The 24,820-nt window shown below is 36.1% G+C and overlaps 1 protein-coding gene across 5 annotated transcripts in view; it reads right to left on the reverse strand.

Annotated features, from left to right (window-relative positions):
* The window catches only part of DMD (dystrophin), a gene marked incomplete at both ends in the record, with an annotated part of 1,256,016 nt that overhangs the window by 844,364 nt on the left and 386,832 nt on the right, over positions 1-24,820 (reverse strand). For all 5 annotated transcript variants that reach the window (XM_080362523.1, XM_080362521.1, XM_080362520.1 and 2 more), the window contains 2 exons: positions 11,145-11,263; positions 23,697-23,869. In XM_080362523.1, coding sequence (XP_080218649.1) covers positions 11,145-11,263; positions 23,697-23,869 — 292 coding nt within the window. The remainder of the gene's footprint in view (positions 1-11,144; positions 11,264-23,696; positions 23,870-24,820) is intronic.

A 24,820-nucleotide genomic window follows, 5' to 3' on the forward strand; every position in this document is an offset into this window, starting at 1 on the left:
AAGCTATTTATTTGGAAAAATAAGGCTAGAACATGGCATTGGTAATGGTGAACAGAAAATGATGTACAATGTGATATAGCGACAAAGAAACCTTTGTGATTATTTGTCAGAGCAGACAGATGATTATAATTTGACAGACAGTTCTGAGGAATTGTGATTGCGGAATATTAATATAGACTCAAAGATTTATAAAGAATTCGGGAAAATGAAAAACAAACAAACAGACAAACCAACCAACCACACCAAACACTCCCCTGAGCAGAACATCTAGGTAAGAAATGATGGAAGTCTCTGCAGTACGTCGTTCATGATGATGTAAGCATCATGTGAAGAACAGTAAGTGTGGTCACTGAAGCTTACTAATTTAAAGAACAACATTGTTACAAGTTATAACATAGTTTTACAGAAATGTATAGTGGTATGCCTGAGTTATACCACCATTAAAATCCAAGGTGAACACGATGATCATCTCTCCAATATACTAATAGTACCCCTGCTTTCATTCATAAAACATAAACCATATTATAGGTATCACTGCTGCAAGATTCTTCATGTATTTTAAAGAAGAATCATTAAGTTCTCCTTTCTTTGGTCTTATGCATTTAAACTTCAAGACACAAATAAAAAAAATATATGCACTTCATTTAGATTTTACCTTTGTGATACTATGATTCTATAGAAGTATGTACTCAGCTATTAAAAGGTCAATAAGACATGCACTTAGCAATGAAACCCCTGTTATACCATAAGCTTGCTTTCTTAATTTTCAGTCTACCTTTATTCTTGCAGATCAAGTATTTATATATACATATATATCTCATACACGTGTGTAAGGGTAAACAAAATTTTACGACACATCCTATAAAAAGCCATTATGCCCTAGATGAAAGGTTAAGTCCTCTTCCTCCTAATTTTGATACTTTTGTTCATACAGCTATAATGCATGATATACAAGACTCCTGTATATGCCTTGAGACTTAGCTTTCCATAATTTCTAGGAATCACAAAAAGCAGAGGTTGTTCCTGTCTTAACAGAGAAGAAAAAATTTAGACCAAGGGAAGAACAACTAATTTTTTTTTTTTTTTTTTTTAAATATGCACATAAACAAACTTCTTTTGTCAGAAGGTCCTCAGGAAAAGGACTGTTTTCCCCTTTCTATTTGATGTATGACAAACCAGTTAATAACCTTTGCTTTATGTGATGTACAATTCTGACAAAATATATTTGTAGAGCAAAATATCTTTTACTTTCTGGTTAACAAATTTGGTTATTTTCCTTATTTTCCTTACTTTCAACAGAAAAGCATTACTGGAACCCCCAAAGATGGCATATATGCCTTTATGAGACACATATGCTGAGGTCATAGATGAAACATTCTTACTCACAGAACACACTTTAAGCAGAGCAACAATAGGACATATAGAAAAAACAATGAGAGTGTTCAAAATCCCTTAACCCATTTCAGCTGAGAAATAATCTCAGTCAAGAACATTCACAATGTTGAGATGACTCAGTAGTGTGTTGTCAGCTGAAATGCATCTTCCATTACACTGTACTTCATTAAAACAGGGAGATAAAATTACTGATACAGTAACAGAGGTCTGTGGCCCTTTAGAACAAGGGCATATGCAGAGCTCTTTACCCTGTCCAAGCAGTTAGAGCAGATGTGTACTTTTTTAGTCTTCATTCTCATTACGTATACAAGGCCTTTTGACTGCTTTAAGATCATCTGGTATTCCTCTAACATTATCTTTAAGCATAAATCTTTGTAAAAAGTACAAGAAAATAACATTTCCCAATTCCCTTTTTTTCCCCCCCTTAATTTTGTATTTCTCAATGAAAACAATGGTCAGATGCAAATATTTCAGAATATAAGACTTCATAAAGCTCCATTGCTTGATAATAGAAGGAATGGGTATTATTTTAGAAGGCTGAACTGTCAGTGGTGTCACCATCTACCATATATAATTTCTCCCTAAGTGGCATACCAGAAAACCTCTGAATTCAACATTCTCTGCAAATAACTTCTATGATGTTTTAAATATTGGAAATGCAATAGCTTACTTTTTCCTCCTGGGGTGAAAGATATTAGTCTTCATTACTGAAACAAAATATGGAATATTTTGGACAACATGGATTTGTTTTTTTTTATATCTTGCCTATACTGATGTTACCATGATGCTTATATTTTAAGTTTACAAAAATGAGACTGACTCAGAGTCAGATTCAGAGTCTAAACACTGAAGGAACCCATCCAACTCTTTTTGCTAGAATAAGCTGTTGAGAAATATCACATTATCTGTTCAACATCCCAAAAACTTTCAGACCTTCCATATATTGATAATTACATCTAAGAGTTGCTGAAATATCTACAATGCAAAGTTACCACTGGAACACAAAAGGTTCCACTTAAATATGAGAAGAAACTTCTTCTCAGTGAGGGTGACAGAACACTGGAACAGGCTGCCCAGGGAGGTTGTGGAGTCTCCTACTCTGGAGGCATTCAAAACCCACCTGGACGCCTTCCCGTGTAACCTCATCTAGGTGTTCCTGCTCCAGCAGGGGGATTGGACTAGATGATCTTTCGAGGTCCCTTCCAATCCCTCACTTTATGTGATTCTGTGATTACCAGAGAGCTCTTTATAATTCAAGTTCAGTATTTCAAGTGATACTACACTCTGCAAATCCATTGCGACAGAAAATCTTGTAATTTTTTATGTAACATATATGCCGTGCTCCCAATTAAATCCCAGTTACTGTAAGTTTTCCCACTGATAACAAGAAGGGCCTGTTTTGTCCTCCAGTCTCTTAACGTGGCACTTTTCTAGTTCTTTATTTCTGTGAAAACCTGCAAAAGTTACTGATTGTCGAGAAGTCTCTTTATAATTAAATTGCTCACAGGTCAATGAGGCATTATTAAAGCTGTTCATAAATCAGGAAGAGAAAGTGGGTTTAGATGCAAGCTTGTAAATTTACTATTTTTTCTGACAATTTTTATTTGCTTGAGACTGCAAAGAAAAAGCAGATATTTCATTTATCAGTAGGAAAATAGGAAATGCAGTTTAAATTGAGGGGAAAATATTTCTCAAAAGGAACTGTAAAATAAAATATTACAACAAGAATATTGATCAAACTAGCAACCACTTGAAAAACCTATTTCTATTACAAATTTATTCAGAAAAAAAAATTACCTATTGCACCACATAGCCAAAATATTGTACACTTTCACTGTTCTTTTTGAAGGTATTTCCATAGCCCTTTGCTTACTGTGTTTTAGAGCTGTGCTACAAATGAAAGACGAAGTACATTATACGGCACGATGACATATCCAGCACTTAAAGCTGCAATTCGTACTGAGAAATGGCAAAGCAATAATTAAAGAGTTGTGCTTTTGCTGTTGTGCTTCAATGCTGCAACAATGCTAATTCAAGTCCTCCCAGCTATATGTAGTTCCAGTGGAAGCAATGCTTAGAGATAAGCAGAATTCATATGCCAGAACATGAAGAAAACTTCAAGAGAATACTTCAAGGCATTTTTTCTGTATTTTTTTTTTTTTTAAAAAGGAAAATTTTAAGACTCAAAAACATCAGGGAGAGGGGACATGATTAGGAGTTCTTAATACCTTTTAAGGGATTTATCTTTTTCTTGTTTGAACAGTACCGCTAAGAGCTAACAATTGTTCAATTACTATCTTGATACAGGACATAATTTTAGAAGTCAGTGTCAGAATCAAAACCATCAACTAATCTTGTATTTCACTGAAACATTCCAAATGCACAGCTGTAGAATACCTCAGAGCAGGTGATAGCACTCAGGAAACACAAATTAGATAAAATGGCTTTGGTAGTTTAGGTGTGTATATATTTACACTGCACTTTATTAATATATTATTACTTTCAAAATAGAAGCAAAAGCAATCCAAATATTACATATTAAGATATCTATACCTGATGGCTTATTACTAACGTAAATTTTTCCCAGCCTTAGAATTTTTGTTTTGCATTATCTAAGTCATACACAGGTTCGAATACTGACAGACTATTGAATATTCAGACCAGCAAATATAAAAAGACAGTTCTCAAACACAATCTTCTGCTGTCACTAAAGATATGACTAAAATAAATAACATATCCAGCAATCTTGCAACTTGATAAATCATTAAATTGACAGTAGGATTGAGGGCTCCTGCAGATCTGCATTTCTTTTCCTAAATAGCTGTGTAACAGAAATCAGACACTATGACAGTGTCCCAACTGAAAATTTACTGCTGGTACTAAGCCAGTGGCATTAAAAGGCAACTCCAGACATAAAGCTGTCCAAGTATTTATGTGCAAAGTCCAGTAATAACATCCTGTAACAATTAAATTCTTTATTGTTGTGAATCCTGTAGACTTTCCTCTTATTTAACCAAAAGTATTCCAGGATTAGAGAATCAAAAGGACCTTGAAGAAAATGATCTTTTTAAATTTTGTTTTCTAACAGTTAAGGTTTTTGTGCAACTGAAATAATGATTTCTAACGTTGATACAGCAATTTCCTTGACTACTATCAGCAGCCCAATATCAAATATAGCTCTTGTGACCTGCCTCCCCTCAGCCTTTAAAAAAAAAAAAATCCCCCATGACAACACTGTAATAGGCAAAACATTTCTAAAATTTAGGTTATGATATTATGTCATATTGCCTTGACATGAGCCATATCGGTGAGGGCAGTAAATAAGCTGAAAAATAGTATACGATAGTATACCACTGTACACAACTACTACATACAGATAGGGTTAACAACTTCACAAACTACAATGCTGACAGGTTTTTCTTCCCCCCCTCTTCTTTGTGCTACAGGTACGGTAGAACCCATTACTGTTGAGATGCAGAAGTATGCAAACTCAAGATCAAACAAAAAAGTTATCAAATGGAAAACTCTCTGAATCTCATTATCACTTAATAATGGTGCCAAAAATGCATGTCATCAGTGCAAATCAAGGAAAATATGGAAAGTGTGACTGGGATGGATTAAATGAGGTTTTTATCAGGCTACACAGTAAAGTATAAGAAACTGGATAATTACTTCACCTAAAAAGGACAGCAGAAATGCCATTATATAACTTCACAGTCTATTTGTCATCGGGCTAGCACAAACAAGCACAAGAGCCAGAAAAATTACAGCAGGGACAAGTTCATTAAACCAAGAACCAGAAGTTTATTGCTAGAAGGGAGCACACAGACACTTCATCTCCTGCTGCCACTGCTACCACACTCATATTTGGTTGTTGTAAGGGGAAAGACAAGACAGCTCAGATGTATTCTCAGATTCAGTTTCTGAGAGAGCTCTCCCTACTGTTTCTCAAAAGACTCTTCTGATCCTAAATACATGTGTGTTCTATCCTGAAGTAAAAAGTAAAGTCAGCCAATAACATTTAACTACTATATGTTGCTGACCATAACACAACTGTTGCTGTTTGCTTGTCCTGTTCTTAGCTTGGTGACATTTAAAAGGATGCTCATGAAAAAGTGGACACACTACAAGGAACATAGTAGCCTTTACTAGATTTTCTGAAGTTTGTATTTGAAGACTAGAATCATGTCCCTCCACAACTGCAGTGAAGATAAAATGAGCATGAAGAATCAGTTAACTACTAAAAGATGTAACTGCAGGTACTAGTAATTAGATGTTACTAAAAATATACAGACTAATCTTAACAGCTTCATCAGCTGTTCAAACTGTCATATATATGAGTTAGAAGTACTAATATCATCATTTGATTGATGTGCTGAAGATATTTTAAGTCTCATGCTGAAAATAGATAGAGTTAACCCACACTAACAAAGATGGGAAACATCTCCATCACTACTCATGCCATGTACATAACAAGAGCTGAGAATCAAAGTGAGAAATGTAGGGAGCTCAAGACTGTAAGTTCACAAGTTTTAAAAGCAAAATGTTGAGAGAGTTATACTATTTATTTCTGATATAATCTAAATTCAAGAGAGCAGCCAGAGAAAAACAACCTGAATTAATTACATTGAAAACAACCAACCAAAATATTTTCAAAAGCCAGAAACTCAGATTTACATCCAGAATACCACAACAGTCATCACAAAGGTCTGAAAAAACAGTTGAACATTTTCCTTAGTTGTACCAAGAGAAAGAAAAAGAAAATAACATTAAAAAAATACACATTACTGTGTACAATTTTGCACATGCTAGCTTCACCACTCACATCTGCACAAAAATCACTAGTAAAATGACCTGGATTTGGTAATGTTCATTGCATGGGATTTTGATTTGAATGAGACATGACTGGAAGCTCACAAATATCACTCTTGAGCAACCAAAGGAAAATAACTATTTCTTTTCTTTGAAAGGATCACAGAGAACATTATCAAGATTTAAAATATCTTAGCTGCATAATAATAAATATCTTACAACAAAAGGTCACTGTGAGTTATTGTGGAATAATTACTGAAGGGGCAACTTACTGAAACTAATCATCGAAGGCACACTTATTGAGAATAAAATTGGGGAGACCTCAGTGCGTTGGCACCAAGGAGTACAGAGAGCGGAGTGGTGTGGAGATACCACAGCCAGGCTCCGCATATTAGACAGGTACAGAAACTAGATGGTACCATGCACACAGGTGCTGCCAAGTAAGAGATAAATATTCCATTCCATCCAACATGCTAGCTCCTGAACTAGCAGTTGTGGGGAAAATTGTCCTGTGGATGAACTTTGCTTATTATAATCTCATTATAATACCAAGATACACCCCCATACCAAAGGATACCTGCCTCCATGTTCCCCTGAGCATGCTCTCAGAATTTTTTTAAGTCTGTACCTTTAAAACCAAAGTGAGAGAATTTTACCACAATCAATAACAAAGGTACATATGACAGAGTCACTCAAGCTCCACCTAAATATATAAAATAGTATAAAATATCCTAACAATAGGAGAAAGTCAGTGAAGACACCATCAATGAGAAGTCAAGGAGACAGCATCCCAGACTTCTGAGATCAGTCAATGGGCTGAGCCTATCTACTCCCCCAAAAGGTCTCTTTTGGGAGAGATTTGCACACTTAGTTATACTGAGTGTTCTCCCGGGAAACTTAGACTTCAGGCTTGTATTTGTAATCACATTTGTAGCACTATATAGTCATCTTAGTACATATATATTTGGTACCTAAGTGTCAGCTAAAGTGTATTTTTTGCAACTGAAGTGTTTTTTATCAAAAACAATCTAAAGAACTTGTACCTGTTGCTTTAATAAACACCACTATTTGTAGATCTAGTAGTGAGAATTTCTCATTGGGTGTGTTCAGACTTCTACTATATATTATACTATTCGTGAATCCAAGTAAGCATATAAATTCAACAGACATGACCCAACCCTGCACCAATCCATAATTATGTGAATTCAACATAATGCCAGACTGGCTGTTTAGCATGATTGGATTTATAGTGCTGACTTGAGGTTATTTGGTGTAATTGGGCATCACTTGGAAGCTAAGATCTACTGCCCCCAGCTGCCAGTAAAATACTGAGGACAAGCTGGAATGCAAGGAGGTTTAGTTTCTGCCAAATTAACGCTTTCAATGAAACAGTTCTGTAGGTATACTTTGGCCTAAAATACTAGATTTGCAAATACACTTTCCCTTTTGAGTCCTGTCCACTAATCTCCAGGTCTTTATTAATTTGACTCTAAATAACACTTTCTACTATGCATCAGTTTCCACCACATCTTCTCATTTTTGTCCTTGTCATCTTTCATATGCTACAGTAGTGAACACCAGATAGACATATATGCCTCTTCACATTTCACTCATTGGTAAGATTCAATCAAAAAGACTAGAGAATATCTCAAGTTGGAAGAGACCTATAAGGATCAAAGTGCAACTCACTGGTCCTCCCAGGACTACCTAAAACTAAACCATATGACTTAGAGTATCATCCAGGTGCTCCTTGAACTCTGACAGGATTAGTGCTGTGACCACTTCCCATGGGAGCCTGTTCCAGTGAGCAACTACCTTGTTGGTAAAGAAACTTCCCCTAATGTCCATTATATTCCATCATTCCATTAATTCCATTTCCTCATGTCCTATTACTGGTCACCAGAGAAAGGAGATTAGCACCTCCCCTCTTCTTCCCCCACCTTGAGGAAGTTGTTGGCTGCAATGAGGTCACTGCTCAGCCTTCTCCAAGCTGAACAAACCAGGATGAGTGGCTGAGGTCACCTAAGTCTTGCTCTTGAGATCTTTCACCATCTTGGGAAACTACTTTAGGACTTGTGTATAAAATAATAATTTCTTAAGAAGGTGCAAGGATGCAGAACCCACCTTTTACAGGAGATGCCTAGTATTTGTACTGATGATGACAAAAGCACAACTGGCTGGGGTTGGTTTTGTTAAGTTCACTTGCATGAAAACTAACCAAAATGCCTGCTTTAAGATACACTGCTGATGTAAAAAAGCATCTCTCCCAGTAAATACAAGTGAGGAAAATACCAAGAACCATGAATCAAAACACAAAAGTTTTAACCTACACAACACAATTTTACAGGAAATGCTTAAACATAGTCCACATCTTAACCATTTTAGTGACTTGAATGGACACCATATTCTGAAACCATGTTTTAAAAGCTGCTCACAGGACCAACTTAAAATACAACAAGCTCAGAAACAAACTGAATATCTCTCATGGGACAGACTTGAAATATCAGCAACCTCAAAACCAAACTTCATATATAACCTAGAAAAACAATGTCTAGCTGAACAAAAATATTTACTTTTCAAAATGTAATTGCTAAGACAAACTCCCTAGTCATGTTTCAAGATGTATCAGTCATCAGGAACCTCAGAGCACAAACAGAAAAAACCCCAATCCTTTCTTTTTTTAACTACTTTATACAGCTGCAGAAAAGTAGGACTTTATTGAAGTGACTTCCTTTCTACATAGTATTTTCAAAATATCAAGACAGCAAATATTTAATTAACAAAAACAATCTTTGAAGTGCTTTCACAAATTATGTGTTGTTTTGACAAATATTATGTTACATTAAAATAATATTTCACCACTGAACGAATACTCCCTTTTGTTCTAATATAGTAGCACTTTGCAGTTTTTATTAAATTAACAGCCAGAGAATAAAGTGTTGTTACACAATAAGAGATATTTCAGTATCTAATTAGGAGAGGTGATAAATATAAAAAGGAAAATTGCAGAAGTAGAATGCCGGAACCTTCAAAGAAGATTCCTCACTTATGTACCAGTATTTCTGCTTTTCAGTCTAGGAAGAGATTTATTATCATGAATTATATTGTTATACTTTCAGAAATTCATATGTTTTCAAATAGGTGCAGAATTTACTGTTCCTTTGGGTAAGTTTGAAGTCTTTTATTTCAAGGGGAAAAAAAAAAAGTTGCAAGTACCACAATTTATAACAGTGAATAGCAAATAATTACAGCAGCCATTTGGAAAACCACCAATGTTTAAGAGATTTTCAGTTGTTGGCTAAACAACTGCAAGTATCTTTGCCAAAACTAGAATAAAACATCTAATCGAAAGTGACTTTTACATACAGAAAATAACTTATTCCCTAATCTATTTTAAGAAGAAAGTCCGACCAATTATAGCAAAGACTTCAACTTTATTTATTCAGTTGTGCAACCCAGTTTTCAATTCCAATCTCATTCAGAGTGTACAAGCTGCACCTCATGCATTAGCACATACCAAGTCTGTTCCTATTCCAGTGGCTCACACAAATTCAGTTCTAGAAATGAAAGACAGTGTGCCAGCAAGCAATGCTGTACTGGTTTTACTGTGCATTTCTTCCACAAGTTCCACTATAGGCACCCCATACATTGCTGGTATAAAGGGAACTACCTAGCTGCACACAAGAGAAGACACTGAGGAGGCACTCATGAAGCTTTCACCTATGAGGTGGCAAGTCCATATCATCTTTGACTCATATCTTATTTACTGCCCTAATTGTGAGCAGAGCTTGAGATGCTTCTCTTAGTTCTAAACAAGGTAAAATATTGCTATCTTGAATTAAACCATCTCCTCTAATAGATTTTCACTCTACAAAGCAGTAAGGTTACAGAACCAGAGAGCTTTATGATGTTCACCTACAGCATAAGCAGTTTTTTCATGCATTTCTCCTAAGTAAATATAAGGGTTACAAGGTTATTAGTTCAATCTTGAGACATGCTCTACTACATTTAAACATTAAGAAACCTAATGCTATATTTTAGACTAATTTTTACATTTTGTTAAATGCTGGTTCCTCAACTCAGAAACTCATCACAAGGTGAGCCACTGAGAACAGTACAAACATAGAGAAAACTGCCTTTATTAGTGGCTTATTAGGCAAATTGTAGAAAATTGGATGAAAACAGCATATGGATCACAGTGTAGAAAAAGACAGTGCATATAAATATACAAAGGCACACACAAAAAGGAAATAACTTTTGTTCAACATCGCCTTGTAGTAAAAGATGTTCTAGAAATGTTCTCTCAGGGAAAACTGCTTAGGACCTCAGCAATGCAGCAAGTGGGGCAGAGAATATAAAGAAATGCACAGAATTTAAAAGATCATATGAAAAATAATAAACGTTTCACACATGACTTCATAGGATGTACAAAATACATATTTAAGGTAAAACAAGCAAGTCTGCTCCATACAAGACTAACCAATAGTGATATGAGTAATGTCATCCTTATAAAATTTCAATATATGGAAGACATATAAGTCATATTTTAAAGGTATGAGTATCTAGAGCTTGAATACACATTTGGAATACATATTAAAAAGTAATTTTAACTCATGATCTATCCAGAAGATATAAAAGCTGCAGATCCTCTAAACTTTTGAAGCAGAAATCAGCTGTTTCTTGAGATACTTTTAATTCAATGCACGCCCATTAAAACACTCACCTCAAAGCTGGAAAAAACTGCTTTAGAGCACATACATGCAGGCAGTTCTTATGCTACTTCAATAGCACACAAAGTTAACATTAAAACATAAATAAAGCATTTTGCTTCAGTCTAAGATTTATCTTGCAAAATGTTAAATTCATGTCAAATTTACAACCAAAAGCATGGAAAAATAGATTTTCCACTTGGAGAAAAGAACATAATTTCTACGAACCTTCAGGATCAAGGAGTTTTTCTATACCCAGGTGTTGCCTGGCTACGTTGAAGGCATGGTCTAATCGTTGTACAGGTGACCGCTGAGAAGCAACAGCATTCCAATCAAATAAGTCTGGTCTAAAATAAAAAATAACATGAACATGAAGTTTCTTAATTTTTAGTATTAGATTTAATTGCATATTTCTACAGCTATCCATCAGCATCAGCTACTACTTTTTTATTTCCTTAATGAAATAACCTGTTCAATCAGTGCTGGAACTAATCAAGCTTGATTTCTAATTGGTTTGCACCCTATACTGATCAATTTCCATCACCGTCACATTTACCACATTTCTTTTCTCCACTAAGTCTCAGCAGCCTATAACCTCTACTCCCCCAAACCACCTGTTTTCACCCATATCACTCTGCTCCTGTCACTGCCTAAAATGCCCACAGTGAGTTTGCTCCCTGCTTCCAGTCCCCAAGAGTGCCTGGGTGAGAGGGGTGATGTGCTGTGGCTGTGTACACTGAGACTGGTTTGTGGTGGCCGAGCAGGACGGAACTACTGAGGTCATTTTCCAGCCTTCCTCCCTTCTGCCTCCAGCCATGAGTTCGTCACTTCTCTTCCTATGTCTAAGAATGGAATTGCTACTGAGATTACCAGCTCGCTGTTTTATCTGATCAAAATTGGTACAAGTTCAAAACTTGATGACCTGGGAACATATGCAGCATAGGTTCACATGACCCATTTCTTACCAAAACCTTTAGAAAAATACACACTTTTCAGATGAGTATACAACTTTAGTTCACTCATAGGTTTTAGCTGATAGCAGCAAAAGCTCTAGAGCAATATTTACATGCACTTGCAGGAAAAGACAGAACGACCAAAGCTAAATTATTGCTCAGACACACAGTCTGAGCCCTTGTTATTATCAGTTGCACTATTTGCAATATAAATAATGTTAATACACTGTGATCTTTGGCATTTCATCTGAGAGTTATCCATTAGGAGATCAGAATTTGTTTTCAAGTGCTCTGCAAAAGAAAAGTTTAATGAAGTATTCTGTAATTAATGTGTATATAATATGAAGAAAAACAACTACACTATTGGTGACTTTGACACAGTGTTCTAAATCAGAAAATATTTAAACTTATAATTTTATCTACAGATAAATCAAGTATGTTATTTATAAATTAAAATTTTGCAATTAGTTATGACAGATTTATTTACATTTTTATTAATTTTAAAAGTTCATTTTAAACAATATGTCATAGTTATAATAGATGGCAAAAACATTAATTACATCATACTCTACTAAGAGAGCAAAGGAAAAATACTATTTATTCATTAGTAACTTTCCAGTTATGCACCTTTGCTGTCCATTTATTTTTTTTTTAATGAGAGGAGAGCTTCTCTATGCAAAGATTTGTAGACATTAATTAAAAATAGAGGTTTCTCCTTCCCACATGCAGAAAAACTTCAAAACATGAAATCTGGCTGAGGGCAGGACAGAAAGAGAGAGATGAAACTTAAGAAGTGGTAATCTCTGTTTCTAACCATGGAAGCATTAAGTCTGTGATCTCACAGACTGGTTTGTATACTAAAACATAGGCATTTTCAAAATACAGATTATGTCTGCACAATTTTTTCCATCCTTCTTGTACTGAGTATGACCAGGATGGAGTTAACATTCTTCATAGCTGCCCACATGATGCTGTGTTTTGGATTTGTGGTTAGAACAGTGTTAATATCAAACTCTCTATCGCAGAACCATGATTACACAGCATCAAGACCTTTTCTTTTTTTCCCCTTGTACCTTCCCAAAGTGAGTAGGCTGGTGCAGGCAAGAAGCTGGAACGGGACACAGACAGAACAAGTGATCCACATTAGCCAAAGGGATACATACTCCTTCCTATAAAACCTGCTCATCAATAAATGCTGGAGTAAAGGAAGAGGAGAGTTGGGGGATTGTCTCCCAAGGTGTCTGCTGCTTGACAACTGACTGGGCAGTCTGCTTGTAGGAGATGCTGTGTTATTGCCTTTGCATCACCTGTTTTTGTATTCTTTCCTTCAGTTATTAAACAGTCTGTTTTGACTCATGAGTTCTCTTGCTTCTGCTTTTTCTATTCGCTTACCTGTCCCAGGGCAGCAAGGAAAGAAAAATGAAAGAGGCTGTGTGGGTGCTCAGCTGCTGACTGGGATCAACCCACCACACTCCCACGCCAGACACTACAGGCATACTGTAAGCTCATATATCATATTTAGCAAAGAGAACACTGAAGTAACTGGGAAGGTTTCTATTATAACTTTCTTAAAAAGCTCTGCAAGGATGTGTTGCACAAATACTACAGAGACAAGGGTGTAAAAGATTATTCAGAGGCAAAAGCTTTTAGCACAAAGAAAGAAAAGAACGAGACCTCCCCACTGCCTCAAATGCTTTTACAGTGATTTAGTTCGATGTTCTAATCACACTTGTGCTGCTCAGAGCAACAATCATGACTGATTTGGTGATATAAGATTTTATATATAGGAATATGTTTTCTCCTAAACAGTCAACACTCCAGTTGGCAAGAACACTAACATTTAGAATTCTTCATTGAGAAATGACAATATTGTTGTACTCCTCTTGATAAAACAAAACAAAACAAAACCAACTCTGTCATCATTAATAATATCTTAGATGTCCAATTTCATCCAACTTCTCAATTGCATAATCCAGGAGAATATTTTCAAGTTAATGTGTCCAGATAGGCCAAGACTATTATCATCACATCTTCTGCAGAGGTAGGATTCTCAAGATAAGATACAGAGTGAATAATTCAAAACAAAACAAAAAACCCACTACACACACAATATAAGCTAAAAAACAGCCAAGCACTCAAAACAGAAGTTTGAATAACAACATTTCAAATAACACCATGCTGTAGAACACCTCAGTTGAATTTGCATGCGTACTAGCTCTACTGCACATGCAGTCTCTTTTACACAGAATGTCTCTCTTACATCTACTACAGATGGCAAAAATTTGAGCCCTTTGAGACACAACTATGAAAAAGAAGTACTAAGAGCTCTTCAGTAAACCACTGACAGGTTTCTTATGAATTTTCTTGGTATTGTACATACAGAAGACAGCAGAGACTTTAAGTCAACATAAAAGTATACAGTGATCTGCACCAATTCAGCTCACACAGCAACAATTAAAAAGGAAAAATAAAAAAAGCTTTCCCTATTCCAACAGCAATTTAACTTTTCAGATTTCCCTTTTGTTTGTTGAAAGAATATTTGAGTATATGCATTTCAGTAGCACCTTCACTAGAATATAAGTGTCATAATATCAGCTTGAAGCATCGACTTCTCAGTGGGATGTGTCTACATGTTTCACAGGATATATTTATGTAGTAAAACTACCAAGTATTATTTCAGGAGATATTACAGCCTAGAAGTTTAAGAATTGTGATGTATGGCAAATAGCTTTTAAAAATCACTTAAAATTGAAGCAGGATTTCAAATAATATGTGTTATTAGCTTTCTAAGGAGTTTAAATACAGGGGTGAGTAGGTATGGAATAGTAAGGAAAAGAAATAAAATGGAATACAGATTCTCTCCTTTCATTTTCTCTCTCCATATTATTCAAACTGTACAAAAGGAGAGGAAATTTGTTATGGCTGCAGCTTGGTTCATGTCTAACAGGGAGTAAAGCCAAGGAGACATAACCAACACTCTTCACTCCTCTCCCTGAACACATTCAAGTATTTTGTGACAGATACACTTGAACCCCTCCCACCTCCAGCCAAACCAGCAGCAGTTTGGTCCAGGCTCCAGAGGAGGGAAGGGCCTGAGCTGCAGACAGGCCAAGAACTCCTGCCAGGGGACCCACAAGGAAGCAGAACGACACACTGAACACCTATAAATTGTGGGTGCAGGGCGTCTCATGCATACCTTACCCACTGTATTCAATTTAAGTATGAGTCAATCACTTTATTCCCTAAATATGACAGCCTGGGTGAGCCTACTTTGAGCTCTCTCTACTAAACAAGCGTGGCTGTATGGCAATGACCTTTTCCTACTCACAGATCACTGGATGAGCCCAATTTAATCATTTAGCTGCAGCCCCTAGCAGCGATACAGAGTTTCAAGACACATCCTCAAAGTTTCATCTTATTTTTCCTCAGAGACAACCTGCTAAATCTTTGTCAAAAAATGGAAAGCTGATTTTAATGTGTGCAGATATAGCTATTAGGACCAAATAATCGCCCCAAAAGTGTCTGAGCAGAGAAGAAAAAATAAACGGAATTTCTGGCAGAAAGAACCTACTTATTCATTCAAATAAGGTTTTTTCCATATGGACCTGAAGCTAATTCATTTAAGATGCATATGGCAGTGAATCCTGAAGAGGTAATGAATTTTGCAAAGGTGTACATTCAATAAAAGCAAGAGAAACAAAGCATATGCTCCAGAGGAGAATTCTAAAGGAAGTGAAAGATTTTGTAGATACTTTAACATCACAGGATGCACTGTTTTAATTTCTTTGACATTTCTGATGTGTCTCTAAAGTATCACAAACCTTTAAAACAGCAACCTTTATAACTTAAAACAGCAACCTCTATAATGTTTGGTAAACAATAATTCCACAAAAGTAATGAACATCACAAAGAAACATCATGCACGTTTAATAAGCTATTTTCTTAAGCCATATTCACATCTAGCTAAGGTTTTAATGCTATTAGAATTGCACTGCGATAAAATAATTTAGCAGAAGACCTACTTGCAGAAGTAATTCAAAAAACCTTCCCATCAGTGTACATAGAGAAAAGCCACATTTAGATAATAAAAGTTACCATCTCCTTTACAGGAGAAAAGTTGTCATATTGTTGTTGGTCTAGCTTTATTTATACAAGAAAAATTTGTATATGTTTTCAGTACGCTTACAATATAAACAAATCAGAAGGCAGTAACTAGCATGTAACCTACCAATTAGTTACCATAAAAGTATTTTCATACCTCTTCATACCATTGCTTTTACTTCTGCTTTTCCTTTATCTTCCTAAAGACAAACTTTTGCTTCTATCCGGGACCATTTTTCAACACCGTTTTCCTGCACCTCTCCTCACTCAGCCATCCTGAAGCAGGAACAGCTACAGAGAAGTGCTAATTTCTAAGGCAATCACCTGGCCTAACTTTTAAGGAAACAAGGAGGAGGCTAAATAATGCCAATTGCTCCCACTTCTAAATCCTGATTAAAGGGCCAGGAGAAAAAAACAAACAACAAACAAACGAAGAAAAACTGCCACCAACAACAAAACCACAATCACATAAACAAACAACTCAACAAAGTTAGAGAAAAGAGGTAAAGCTCTCTCTGATACCCATCTGAAGGAAATAGATTACAAGAAGTAAACAGGGAAAGCCCTTTGTGATCTGGAGCCTGGAGTAGAGAGAGTTTAAACTCTAACAGGACTGACCTCTCTTCCTTAGCAAAAGATTTTAATTTCCAGATATTTCTAGGGTGATGGTACCACTCCACCACTGCTGCCTTGATTGTTCAGTTCAATGCAGAACATACTATTCAGGGAACTGTAGCCCAAGTTTGTATTCTGAATATTCACACCCTGGGCTCATTGATTTGCCCTTGTAGCTTTGCTAAGTAACCTGTGCTCCACTGCTCCTCACACTTGGTATTAAAAACAGTTGCTAAAGAGCCTAAATGTCCATAGAGAGCTGGTGGTTATACAAATGGGAATAGCTAGTAAAAGAAACTCCTTTGTAAAATGACGGAGAAAGTGCGCTAGATATATCTGATCAAAACAAAACAGTCAGCAAAAAGCAAGGGAATAGTGGGTTAAAAGACTTATTATAAGAGATTAAACTTCCCACTGAGACTACTGCTCATAGTCTACATAGTTAATACAAATTCCACACTACTGTCTGAACTGCTAAAATTAAAAAAAAAAAAAAAATAAAAAAAAAAATAGAGGATAGAGGTTGGTTTTGGTTTGTTTTGTTACTTAAGACATGCAGTTATTTCATTATTATCAATCATCAAAGCAAAAGGAACCACATTAAATCTTTGGGATTCATGTAAAGCCAGTATTCTCTCCTCAATAATAACATTTATGTAGTTCACATCTTAGAAGCTCAAGGAATTTTGGAGCTGAAGTTATTTCGCTTGTGCACGTATACTGTGGGAATACAGCAAGGCTGCCTTGCTTTTTTTTCTTCCATTCTTGAGCTTTTTGCATCTGAACTATGAATAAAGATTATTTAGTACTATCTAGAACATTTTTGGAGGGCAGGTATGTAAAATATAACAGTGGTATAAACAGAAGAGCAAGTTATAACAACTTTCCCATGTGTTTGTTCCTTGACAATTAGGACCTTGACTATGACTATGATTCATATGATAATATTTTCTAGAATGCACTGTCTGTCCTCAAATGTTTCACACAAATCACTCAGCCTGGATACTTTATGGTGAAACAGGTAAATAATATTTAGCAATGAAACTGAATGATATACTTAGAAAAACACATGAACATGATGTAAGAGAGGATGGGAAGAGGTGTATTTTTTTCAAGACCAGATGGACACATGGAATATACTGTTAGTAGAAACTCCAGAGTGTGTTGATATCAAAATGAAGGAGAGATGTAAGTCTATCTTCCATCTTTATCTACTCAGTCGACTTTCTTCTGCCATTCTTCTTTCCCTTCCCCACTCTCAAAATGAGCTGCCCATAGACAAAGTGCAACAAAAATCTAAGAGGCTGTAAATTGAGGTTGAACAGGAAAGCTGATGGAGGATAAACTAAACACATAAACTAAAGATACAAAAAATAATATAAACATAAGATAGTGTATACTCTTATTTATGTTAAAGTTTATATGCATTTCCTTCAAAAGTATTTGCCATTATCTGCTGTGAGGTGCAAAAAGTCAAGTTCACAAAAAAGTTAACTTCATTTCCCTGAAATCACAGTGAAATCTTGTGACTAAAAATTTCCTAGTTACTGTAAGTAGTGTTTTGTGAAATTATAATGTTAATTAGATCTATTTCTAGTAAGTTATGACTTAAAAATTTGAGCTCTCAGCCAATATTTCAGATGAGGCAATACAGGGACTACAGTGTGGTGTATATTTTGATGCAGTTATAAGGAAAGGGTGAATTATTTTTAAAAGAAAAATCTAATTGTAAAAATACTAGTGTGACTTTGGTACACAATAGGACTAACTACAGCATGTATCAACTGATCTTAACAGCTTACTACTTTATGCCAAAATACCATTCTTAACATTACACCATAAAAGTGTTACAAAGTACTGTTTTTAAAAGCAAATGAAATCGGATTGAGTTTAGAAAATGAAATGTAATGTTTGCCTATTGTGACTGATTCCTATAGATGCCAAAAATAAATTACTTCAATGCTACCAGGAAATCTTCCCTCACTTTCAGTGAGCATAAATACTATGGAAAAAAATGGCTGTCACCATTTTTTTCAGTGTTGTAGAGATTTTTGGTTGTTTTATTGGGGTCTTTTGGTAGCAGATAGTCTAGGCATAGTGCCAAAGTTGGTAAAAATACATATACCAGGCACCAAGTCCACCATATGAGTTTATTATTGTGCCTGATTTTCAAACTATGGCTAGCCTTTGTTTCTGACTAATTCTGCTTCCATTCCTGAGAACATCTGAAGGTGATGAAGACTGTGCATGCAAATTTCAGTCTGAGGGTCAATGCGGAAGACTTATCACTTACCTCTGAAATACACCTGAAGGAAGGGCTAAACTCAAAGACTTCAGTGTCAAAAGGAGCTACTATTTGCATAAAGACTATTTTTGACAAATCAAAAAAATCTCTTAAGTTTTAGGAATGATGAACATATATCTTAAATCTTTAAAAATAATGTTTTTCATCAATGAGTTTTATACATGTACTACATTACTTCCTATTTAACCATAAAGACAAACACAGCTGTTCTGACAATTAGATCAACAAATCCTTGTTTTCCTTCAAGAGCCCATCTCAGTATAAAAATTGCTGAGATAAAGAGGGATACTGAAAATTATTGTAGAGAGGGACAATAATGAAAGAGGAAAAAATACAACAGAAAAAGTAAATTAATGAAATATAGAGGAATAAACTCAGAGGAAGACAGGAAAAATAAGAGACCATCTGGATAAAGCTTTATGGAGAATGGGGAAATGGAAGAGAAAAAAGTATAACAGGAGAACTTGAGAAATAGAAAATCAAACAGGAAAAACAGAGAAGCTAAATTTAAAAGTGTTTATCTTCAGAGGGCTTGTCATTCTATGTATGCAAACTACAAAATATTAATAAAGCACAGGATGTGTGAGACACTGTCTTTCTCTGAGATTTCATCTAAACTGAAGTTTGATCAACTTCTATTAAATGTATATTCAAACTGCCTTATGTAGGCATGAAGCCAAGACACCGACACCCAACAAGTGTACCTTCATTTTAGAGTGACTACGTTAGGTGTCAGCGCTTCTTGGAGAAGTTTTTTCATTCTTATAGGATGGAACTAAGTGCTCCTGAACACTCAGTGTGTGTTCGTGTACCTATTTTATTGATTGTATCTTGAATCTTGAAGGACAAATCAGTGCTTCTGCATACTGAACATGAAGTGCAAAGTCACCAAAAATCAATATAGCAAATACACTAAGTACAGAGGTTCATCTTAAAAATTACTGACTCAGGGCTTCTGAGAACATTAGGTCTTCCCCTGAGACTTCTGCAGAATAACTTAGTGACTAAAGTCCAGAAGAAGACAACTGGCGTGTCCTGGAGACTTGCCTTAGGGAATCTGAATGCACACTCGCCATTTCCCAGATGAGTGCATTAACTACTGGGCAAGTGACCAGACTTCAGTGGAGTAATTCTTTTTCACTTCTATTGAAGACAGGCTCACTGCGCAGAAAGCTACCCAAGATTTATGGCAGCAGACACAAGAAGAGTAAAAGCAAGCTTAAGTTTTGCAGCCCTGTTTTAGAAAACCTAAATAAAGTGCATAAATCGTAGTGAGCAAGAAATGAATGTTCACAATTGGTGAACTTTGCACTGAACTGAACACAGCAGTGCATGAAGTACAACATACAGACTCAGAGATTTGTCTAAACAATCCCAGTGTGCCTTAGGCCGGCAACTGCTTTCCCCAGCAAAGGACTGTTCCTGAATAGGCACCTCTGTTCAGACTTCTGGAGCTTTTCTTACAGAGAGAGACAAAATGGAATTTCTGATTAGTGATTTCAGACACCAGATGATATTACATGGTCCCGTAGAGCATGCAGGCTGATAGATAGATATCCTAATCAGGAAACAGGCAGTCTGATATTGTGTCTAGGTAAAAAGACATATCACCACTTTGGCCTTCTGCTGCACTGATTTGCTGAAAATGAAATATGCCATGGAGTACTGCTGGCTTTAGTCTTTGAGTCTACAGTACTAATTAGCTATCCAATATAATTTCAGTATAACTATTTTTTTGGCATTTCTGAAATAAGTATCTATTTTTTCTACCCCAGCTGTATCCAGTGCAATAAAAGGCAGCACCGTACCACCAAAAGTTGCAGGAATCACTTAGTCCTCTCTGTATCATAGTTACTGTGTGACTTAAGTATCCTGGTGGTTGAGCAAAAACCAGCATTTTCCCACTTAACAAGGTTGTGTATGGGAAATGCCCACAGAAATTATGCATAAGCTCCCATACTATAACAGCACTTCCATGAAGGTAAGTGATGCAGATAGAAGAGTATCCCACACCAAGCTTTTTTTTTGTTTGTTTTTAATCATGTACAAGTATGGAATCAGATTGATAGACAGAAACAGATTCATCAATTTCCACAGGATAACTGCATTCTTACAATCAGGTCCATCAGAATGAAACCACTTACAAAATGAGAGACAGAGTATCACTGTTTAACCCCAGCTGCCTAAACTAAACTAAACACCACGCTCACACTCCCCTGGTGGGATAGGGAAGAGAATCATAACAGTAAAGGTGAGAAAACTCTTGGGTTGAGGTAAAGACACTTTAATAAGTAAAGTAAAAGCCATGCACACAATCAAAGCAAAACAAGGGATTAATTCACTGCTTCCCCTCGGTGGGCAGGTATTCAGCCATCTCCAGGAAAGCCAGGCCTCATCACATGTAATGGCTACTTGGGAAGACAAACACCATCACTTTGATCATTCTCCCTTCCTTCTTCTTCCCCTAGCTTTATATGCTGAGTATGATACCATAAGGCATGGAATATCCCTTTTGATCAGCTGTCTTGGCTGTGCACACCCTCAACTTCTTGTGCACCTACCACAGCATGAGAAGCTGAAAAGTCTTTAGCTACTACTTGGCAACAACTAAAATATCAGTGTATTATCAACATTACTCTCATTCTAAACCCAAAACACAGCACTACACCAGCTACTAGGAAGAAAATAAAGCCTATCCCAGCCAAAATCAGGACACAGAGAAAATTAAAATGAGAAATGATCATCAGAGGAAATAACAGATTAAGTTAAGAGGGTGTCTGAATAGACCCCAACAAACCACATTTTAGTGAATGATCAATGAACAAAGTAGTAATTGAAAGGTAGTGACATAGCCACTATAATTCTTTTATTATTTAGCTCCCCAAATGCAGTTCTCCTAATACCTGTATAAAGCCACCAACATCAATCAACAGTTGAGTAACAGCAGGATGGTGGGAAAGCCAGTTGTTAATGTTATAAATACTGAATGCAAATGAAAGACATACACCAAGACATCTTAGAGCACAATAAATTCTTCCTGAAGATAATGCCTCACTCCTAGCATTACAAACAACACTTGTAATTGAAAGTTCCTGGATCTTAGTTCAGTCAGATCTACTCAAGGCTCCCAGGTATATGCAGAGTGAAAAAACAGCCCCACAGCAAGAGATACCTGCTCTGCCTGAGATAGTGTAAGGTATAGCCACTGTAAATGGCTCTCTGTGTTGGACATTGGACTACAGCAGCAGTAGATTTAATCATACAGTTTCATTTGAAAAACCAAATGAGCCAGTGAAAAATTTGGAAAGAAATATCTGCAGCTCTTCACTGATTAAGTTGGAAGGCATATATCGTCTCAAATGATGCTTTTACAAGTATTTTGCTTTATTTTATTTTAAGCCTTTAATGCAATGAAAAGAAATGGCCTGACTTGTAGCTTGTAAATCCCTGTTGTCTCTTACTTAATAGAACATTCCCATTTACCTGTTCAAAAACTCAACTTTCACTGATAATTTGGAGCAGTCAGCCACTTTTCAGGACAGCCCCCTTGAGCAGAGAGGTATAGAAGTAAGAGAGATCAGGAAGCCTACTTCATTGAAAAAAATAAGTACTGCTTTAAAACCAGTAGTGGCAAGAACTAGGCCTTTAAGATAGATAGGCTTGCATGTCTTCCTTATGGCGAGTACACAGAACCAACAGAGAACTTTGAAGTAGAGTTTTATACAGCTGTCCTGGGTTTTGACTGGGATAGAGTTAATTTTCTTTCTAGTAGCTGGCATAGTGCTGTATTTTGGATTGAGTATGAGAAGAATGTTGATAACACACTGATGTTTTGGTTGTTGCTAAGCAATATTTATAACAAGTCAAGGACTTTTCAGCCAGAAGGCTGCAGGGAGGGAGGGAGCAAAGGCAGGACAGCTGACCCAAGTTGGCCAAAGGCGTATTCCATACAATATGACATCATGCTCAGCATATAAACTGGAGTTGGCCAGGGGGCAAATACTGCTGCTCAGGAACCAATGTGCTATCAGTGTTGAAAGTGGTGAGCAATTGCATTGTGCATCACCTGTTTTGCATATTGTAATTATTAGTATTATTATTATATTTTTTGTCTTCCTTTGCCATCCTTTTAAACTGTCCTTAACTCACAAGGTGGTTTATTTTTCTCCTTTCCCACCTTTCAACTCTCTCCTTCATCCCACTCAGAGGGGCAGTAAGCAAGCCGCTTCATAGTCCTTGTTGCCAGCTAGAGCTAAACCACAACAACAGCATAGACTAGAACAAGACAATTTCTGATCAAATCAGTTTCCCTCAGATCAGCTGAAGAAACAACATGAAAGGTTTTGAAAGCAAAGGCTGCTTTCTCCAGCTGTGCCCTTTCAATGCAAATCCATACTTGCAATCCAGTAACTGACAGAGGCTTTCAACAAACACTTCTCTATGTCCCCACTAGAAAATCTCTTTCTCTCTAGGAAATCCTCAGAGGCTTATATATGGATTTATTCCTTGCTCTTCTCAAAAGCTTCCAAGCCCATACTCATTGAGACTATTTGCTTGATAATATACACTGAAATTTCAGAAAAAGATCTGAACTGAGCATATTCAGCTGTGCTGTGGAAAGCTCAGAACCTCTCCCTCCACAAGAGGATCAGTCCAACACCAAACATAGCATCCAGGTCAAAGGCAGCCATTTAAAAGAATGCTCAAAAACCCACAGTGGAAGGAGCTAAAATGCCCACATAATAGGTATAGCATTCTCAAACCCTGTTATAGCTCACTGAAATAATGAAAAGTTAGTTTTCCTACCTGTGACTGTGGAGGAGTGCATTGAAAGCCAATCCATCAGACCAGCTACTGGTGAAATTGATAACATTGACTTGCGGGTAATTACGAGTCGATTGGCGGACCCAGCTCAGCAGAATCTTTTCACTGTTTGTCTGCTGCAGTCCAGCCATGATGTTTTTCATTACATCTTTAACCTGCAATAAGAGACACAATTTCATTGACGACTGAACTTATTCATTAAAAGTTTTGGGTTTGGGGGTGGGGTTTTTGTTTATTTGTTTGGTTGGTTTGGTTTTAGCCCCAAAACATCCATTGCCTAGATTTAAGCATTCAAGAAAAATCTTCTAAGTAATTACAGAACATACTTGGTGTCACAGTATAATGATAGCAGTCAATTCTGAATACTTAAAGACAACTGATATTGACTTGTTCATCACCATTGCTGATGCATTCAGTACATTCATTCCTGTGCCACGTGATACGTTCCATGCATGAACAGAGATGCACATTTTTTTTTCTTCACTTAAAGGAAAAGAGATCATTCAAATTAAGTATTTTTTCATGTGGTTTTCTTTTCTCTGGAAATATATCCTTAGTTAGTATGATATATGACAGAAGTTCATAAAAGGATGAAAAGAACTCTTCTCTCTTTGACAGACTTCAAATAAGTACCAAGGCAAAAGAAATGTGTTCAGTGCACAGTCATGTTTTTTACTTAAACGTGCAAACTACATTTGCATAGATGCACTTGGATGAAAAGTGAATTTCATTGCATGCATTAAAGGAGTATTGTGTATTTTTCTTCCAATGAATAGCTAATATTCCTCTTTCATTTGAGAAAGCTCATTGACCTGCAGTTATCATTTTACAAAAAGTCATTAATTCTGAGGGCTTCTAAAAATATTAGCCTGGAGTGTGACATAATGGAACTCATTATATATTTCTTAGGAACTTCTTTACTAGTGAAAGGACACTCAAAACTTCTATTAGAAAGTCTATAATTTCTTTTCCTGTAAAGTAATTCCTTTTAAATCATTGTTCTATCCATATATGTTGTAAAAATTAGCAGCTTTTTAAAAATACTCATTGAGATATAATTTCAATATAAAGTTGCTTATTGTTGCTTACTTGCTTATGGAATATAT

The sequence above is a fragment of the Nesoenas mayeri genome, assembly GCF_963082525.1.
Source record: "Nesoenas mayeri genome assembly, chromosome: 1".
In the NCBI taxonomy this organism is placed as follows: domain Eukaryota; kingdom Metazoa; phylum Chordata; class Aves; order Columbiformes; family Columbidae; genus Nesoenas; species Nesoenas mayeri.